The sequence below is a fragment of the Geospiza fortis genome, unplaced genomic scaffold (genome assembly GCF_000277835.1).
Source record: "Geospiza fortis unplaced genomic scaffold, GeoFor_1.0 scaffold874, whole genome shotgun sequence".
Lineage (NCBI taxonomy): Eukaryota > Metazoa > Chordata > Aves > Passeriformes > Thraupidae > Geospiza > Geospiza fortis.
This window is the reverse complement of record NW_005054456.1, coordinates 24,968-31,231: the sequence shown is the minus strand read 5'-3', so window position 1 is coordinate 31,231 and position 6,264 is coordinate 24,968. Positions and strand designations below refer to the sequence as shown.

The 6,264-nt window shown below is 55.5% G+C and overlaps 2 protein-coding genes across 2 annotated transcripts in view; both read left to right on the top strand.

Moving 5' to 3' along the window:
* Positions 1-1,871, top strand: part of LOC102037571 (protein Wnt-11b-like) — a 2,567-nt gene extending 696 nt beyond the window's left edge. The window contains exons 2-3 of the mRNA XM_031062673.1: positions 614-995; positions 1,697-1,871. Coding sequence (XP_030918533.1) covers positions 614-995; positions 1,697-1,871 — 557 coding nt within the window. The remainder of the gene's footprint in view (positions 1-613; positions 996-1,696) is intronic.
* A 385-nt stretch (positions 1,872-2,256) lies between these two features.
* The window catches only part of IGBP1 (immunoglobulin binding protein 1), a 9,014-nt gene continuing 5,006 nt past the window's right edge, over positions 2,257-6,264 (top strand). The window contains exon 1 of the mRNA XM_005427837.2: positions 2,257-2,276. Coding sequence (XP_005427894.1) covers positions 2,257-2,276 — 20 coding nt within the window. The remainder of the gene's footprint in view (positions 2,277-6,264) is intronic.

The window sequence follows — 6,264 nt, the reverse complement described above, 5'->3', positions numbered from 1 at the left end:
TGGGGGGTGCGGAGCTGCTGCGGTCTGGGGTGGGGTGTGTGAGCTCCTCCAGGACTGCCCGGGGGTGACACAGTGGGTCTGAGGATAGATGGAGCTCAGCAGCAGGAGCAGAGGTCCATAATTTAAGGCAGCAGATGTCAGGCAGGTTTTTGGGATGTCCTGAACGTCAAGAGGCAACAAAATGGTTAAAAAGTGTGTTAGCAGGCACCTCCCCCTCCCACACCCACACACACCGCTGCCCACCCCCAGACATCCCACACCCTTTCCATAACCAGCACATCTGGCACTTCACACCAGTATTCCCAGTTAGCTGATATTTCACACCAGTACTCCCAGTGCTCTGGGAGAGCTGGGACACAGCTCTCTGGGAGACAGGAGAGCTCTTCTTCCCACCCTTCTCAGTGGAAACAGAGCTCCTCCTGCCCTGCTCCAGCTGGGCTCCCCAGCCCATCCCATTTTTGTGCTTCCATCCACTCCTGTTCCCCAGGTGAGGCTTGGGAAGCCTCCAGCCCTGTTGCCAGCTCCCCTGGAAGTTTTCCAAGGATCAGGTTCTTATCAGAAGGGGTTGAAGCAGGGCTGAGCCCCTGACTGCCCCATTATATTCAGCTCTGAGCTCTTTCATTCCTTGAAACTCCCGTGGGTGCCCTTGGGAGTCAATCCCTGGGGCAGTACCCGGAGAGAGCAAACTCTGTTTCCCTGCAGGTGCTCAGTGACTCCCTGGATACCAGGTGTAAATGCCACGGGATTTCAGGCTCCTGCTCAGTGAAGACCTGCTGGAAAGGGCTGCCAGACCTGGGTGAAATCGCCTCTGACCTCAAATCCAGGTACCTGGCAGCCCTCAAGGTGACCCATCGGCTCGTGGGGCCCAGGAAGCAGCTGATCCCCAAGGAAGGGGATGCCAGGCCAGTGACAGAGATGGATCTGGTTTATCTCATCAGCTCTCCTGACTACTGCACCCCAAACCCCCAGCTGGGTTCTCTGGGGACACAGGACAGGTAGGAAGAACTCAGCCTCTGATTCCAGGAGTGCCTGTTCTGCTGGGTTTGGGTGTCCTGGGCTGCTGATGTGGCTGGGCTGGGGTGAGCCTGAAGCAGATCCCTGAATCCCTGTCTTGTGAGACCCCTCCTGCACTGCTGTGTCCAGGTCTGGGGCCCCAACACAAGACAGGCAGGGACTGGTTCAACAACTCCATGTGTGCCCATGGGGATGCTCTGAGGCCTGGAGCCAGGCTGGGAGAGCTGGGGAATGCTCACCTGGAGAAGAGAAGGCTCCAGGGAGATCTCAGAGCCCCTTCCAGGGCCTAAAAGGGCTCCCGGAGAGCTGGAGAAGGACTTGGGACAAAGGATGGAGGGATAGGACAAGGGGGAATGGCTTTCCACTGCCAGGGTTAGTTGGAATATTGGGAAGGGATTCCTGGCTGTGAGGGTGGAGTAACCCTGGCACAGCGAAGCTGTGTCTGCCCCTGGATCCCTGGAAGTGTCCAAGGCCAGGTTGGACAGGGCTTGGAGCAACCTGTGGAATAGTGAAACCTGTCCCTGCCCATGGCAGGGGGTGGCATTGGATGATCATTAAGGTCCCTTCCCCCCCAACCATTCCATGACTCCATGATCCTGCAGCCTCCTGCTCTGAGCACACCAACTCCAGTGGAGGCCAGGGCTGGGGAGGGCAGGTCCCCAGGTCCCACATCTCTCTGCAGGCCATGTAACAGGAGCTCAGTGGGCAGTGACAGCTGTGACCTGCTGTGCTGTGGCCGTGGCTACAACACCTACACGGAGGAGGTGCAGGAGCGCTGCCACTGCCGCTACCGCTGGTGCTGCTCCGTGGTGTGCCGGCGCTGCCGCCGCAGCCTGGAGAGACACGTCTGCAAGTGAGCAGGAGAACCCCCTCTGGCACCCACCAGGCACGGCTGGACACCAGGAGCCCGTCCCAAGGGATGCTCCCAGCAAGGAGGAGGCTGTGCAGGAAGCCTGATGTCTCATGGAAAGCCTCAGACTGAGAGATTTTGGGAATTTTCGGTCCCTTCCAATCCAGACCTCAGGGCAGGACAAAGAGCTGCCCTCCTGCAGCTGGTCAGTGGCCAGCCCTTTGTCTCCAGCTGGGAAAAGCCATTGATCATTCCACAGGCCCCTTTTTCTGGGAGGGAACAGGGACCCTGGGCTGCCATTGTCCCTTTGCAGGAGGATTCTGACAGCTCCTGAAAGCCAGGAGTGATAGATGGAAGGGGGTAGAGTTATCCACTGGGAGAAGGCTGCAGGGATGGAACGCTGCTGCTTCAGGTGAGGGGGTCATGGGCAGCTCCCTTGGGAAGAGGACTCTGCTGTGGGCTCATCCAGGGGAGAACGCTGCTCCAGGGCCCTTTGCAGCACCCCAGTGAATGCATGGAGATGGTGCTGCTCTTGTTGATGGCAGAGACATCATGTGCAGGAGAGCTCCTGGGGGCTGCCAAAACTGGGCAGCTTGGCAAACCCACGCCTGACCACATGTCAACAACCCAGCCATGGCATCACTGTAGCTTCTGTCCCCATATCAGAGGTGGGAGCCCACTCAATACATTAAATTCTCATGGCTTGTCTTTCCTGCTCCTCCTTCTGGCCCACTGAGGACTTCAGCCCATTCCTTCCACCCTTCACGACCAGGTGTGTTGGAATTCTGGCCTGGAGAGGGGGCACAACTCCAGGGCCTTGGGGAAGCAAGAAATAACCTTTATTTTCTGTACTTCCTGTAAGTGGGATTCTGATGTGTGTTTTTAAATAAATGTTATCACTTTCTGTGCCTTGTTTTCTAGGACAATCTTTCCTGCATGTCCTTCCAAGCTGGTCCTGAAGAAAGTGGCTGTAAGGAGAGCCTTGTGTCCACAAAGCCCCATGTCCATACTTTTCCTTTCCTTTTCTGAGGACCAGCTCACTTGTAACTCTTTCTGCTTCTCACTGGCACAGTTTTGCCTTTAATTACAGATCCCTGCCTTTCTCAGCCCCTGTCTTATCCTCTGCTTCCTCAGGTCTCTGTCTGCCTGGGATTCAGGGCTGGTGCTGGAAGCTGTGGCAGTGCAGGGTTATTTTCTGATCCTTGGGAATGTGGGCTGGATGAGCCAAGGGTGTGTGTGAACAGCAAGGGGTTGGGAGCCAGGGATGGGGGCTCCCACATTTCCCATAGCAGGGAATCTGGCCAAGCACTTGGATGGGATGAGATTCCTGCTCGTGTTCCTGCAGCTCCCAGCGTTGCCTGGAGGCTCCAGCAGCTCCGTTTTTGGTTCCCATTGAGTGGAGTTGGCCGCGCTCAGCCCGAGCCCAGCTGGACGATTACTCATTTCCATGTCCATTCCGTCACTTTTTAATGGTCTCTGCTGGGTCACGGAATCAATGCATGAGCTTTTCTTGTAAAACACCCCCTCCCCTTAATGTGCTCCAGGTTTCTGTGAGAGCAGGGAAGGAATCAGAGGTGGCTGGAGAGGATGCAGAGGCTGGGAGCTCGGGGATGCAGGGGCTGGGAGCTCGGGGATGCAGGGGGTGGGAGCTGAGGATGCAGGGGCTGGGAGTTGAGCCCGAGCTCGGGGGGTGCCAGGAGCGAGCTAACCCTCCTTATCAGTTGTTAATGTGCCATTGACGGGCTCTGCCTGCTGCCATCTCCCTTCCGAGAGCGCCTGGAAAACCGCAGCTGCCCAAGGGCAAAAGCGATCTCGAGTTTTCCTTTTTGAATGAAATTAGGGGTCAGTGCCCGGCATTCCCCAGAAAAAGGAGTTTCAGCTGCCAGGCTGCACAAGAACCGCAGTTTCTGCGTTCGGAGGGCTGCAGGTACTAAATCAGGATTACCTCAGTGCCTTCCCTCCATCCAGCTCCCCGCGCATCCCAGATCGCAGGGAGGTGACAACGGGAGGGGCTGCGAACTCCGCCGAGCATTGCAAAACGGTGGTGAGAGGGGGAAAAAAAACCGGGAAGGATCTTCTGGAGTGAGAACTCCAGCCAGGAGGGTGGGAAATGCGATTTGCATTTGGTAACTACAAACACACATCGCCTGGGGGAGCGGAGAGGAGCCACAATAGCAAGGAATGCCCAGGGGAGCCGTCGGGATCCCTCCTAGAGAGGTCCCGTTGGAATTTGTGCCTGGGAAAAGGCAGGGTCAAGTGCTGAATATGCAGAATCCACTCCTCCTCTCCCTCCTTGACTCCAAACCCGACTGGGGAGAGCTGGGAAAAGGCTGGAGGGGTCCCTGTGCTGCCGGAACCCTGCGGGAAATGGGAAGGAGCCGGAATTGGCTGGAGAGTGCAAAGGGTCAGGCTGGCAGGGGGTGACAGCTCTGTGAGCACGCTCTCAGTGGGGGCTGCTGGAACCCGGGCCCGCACCTGGAATTAGCAGGGAAGTGAGACCTGCAGGGCTGGGAGCATCCCCCGGGAACCGGGAGCCGGAGGATGGATGCGGTGGAAATGAGCCCTGTGTTTGTCCCCAGGGGTTTGAAGGAGTAACGCTGGTGTGGACGTGGTTATTTGTTGCTGGTCAGACTTGTGCAAACAATAAAGTCGGGAGGAAGGCGAGTGATTTTCATGGGGTCTTTTGATTTTACTGTTAAAACGCTGATTTATATTTATTTTCCCTTTTCTTTGCTTATTCATTGAGGGATGCTGCATAACTCGTTCCAGGAGGGTAACATGAGCAACAAACCATTGGTAATTAAGCATTTTGGAGGAAGGATGGCTCCAAAAGTCCAAGGATATGTTGGGCCATTTCTTCTGCACAGCCCTGCAGTGCAGCTCCCACTGGAACGTGGATGGGGACCTGCACTTGCTTTTCCTTGTGCTGCTCACAGAGCTGAGCCAGGAGCAGGAGAAAGCCCAGGGTGGGCTCAGCTGTGGGGCCACATCTCACAGAATCAGGGAATCCTGGAATGGTTTGGGTTGAAGGGACCTTAAAGCTCAGCCAGTTCCACCTCCTGGCATGAGCAGGGAGCCTTCTCCTACCCCAGGGAGCTCCAAGCCCTGTCCAGCCTGCACTGCTGGGAATATTTGGGGGATGTTGCTGTGACCTTTGGGATGGTTGGTCCGTCCACCATCACACCACAAGGCACAGACATGAGTAAACGCCTGTATTTAAGGAAAAACCCTTCCCTCTCTGTTCTCCTTTGTTCCTGGGGCGTTCAGCAGCGTCATGGTGCTCTAAGGGTGACAAACCAGAGCAGGGATTGTCCGTGTGGGGATCTTCAGCTGAGGGACAGGGACAATCAGGGGTGAGTAAGAGCCATAAGGTCTGAGGGGGAACCAGCTGCAGCCTGAGGAATTTTGGGTGCAGCTGGAAGGTCAGTTCTGCCAGGGGTTGTGGGGGGATTTGGAGGGGAAGCAGCTCTCCATCCCTTGGAATCGTGGAATTCTTGGATGGTTTGGTAGAAGGGACCTTAAAGCCCATCTTGTTCCACCCTCTACCATGGGCAGGGACACTTTCCTCATCCCAGCTTGCTCCAAACCCCATCCAGCCTGGACTTGGACACTTCCAGGGATGGGGCAGCCACAGCTTCTCTGGGAAATCCATTCCAGGGCCTCTCCACCCTCACAGGGAAGGATCTGATTTCGCCCAGGAGGAATTTCTCTGCGGGATGGGGGCCTGGGCACTCTCTCCTCTGCAGAGCAGACACTGATGTGGCTGTGCCCCCCCCCCTCTCTGGGGCTGCCATCCCACTGGGAATACCCAGGAGATCCTCCCAGCAGCAAAATGGGGCCAGACAGGTTTGGAAGACCCACAGCACTCCTGGGCTCTGTGAGTAACAACTCATTGCACAATCTGATGCAGGCATGAAGGAAACAAACAGAGTAAATTGTAAACTGAGTCATGCTCAGAGGCTGAGTTAGAATTACTCAGGAGTAGTAGCAGTGGTTGCTACATCCACACTTTGCTCACAGCCAGGTCAATCACCTCTATTTCTAAGGGAAATAATCTGCTCCTAGAAGCTCGGGTTTAACCCTAACCTGCCTGATGCCTGGTTGAATTTTAGAGATTTTAGGAGTGAAATAAATGAAGAAAAAAAGAAAAAAAAGGTCACATGCCCCACTTGTACTGCAGAAAAAATAAAGAACAGAAAGGTGCTCTGCTTATACAAATAAATTGATCTTTATTGACTGTACTGTCAAGGATCTCCACTGTGACCCCCCTTTTATACAGCGGGAAAACGGATGTTTTCTGCCAATTTATCTTATTATCCACATTTTTGTCCAGTTTCCCAGACTCCATCCCAGCGCTCCCTGCCAGGACCCGCGCGGGCCGGCGCACCAGGCAGGACCTG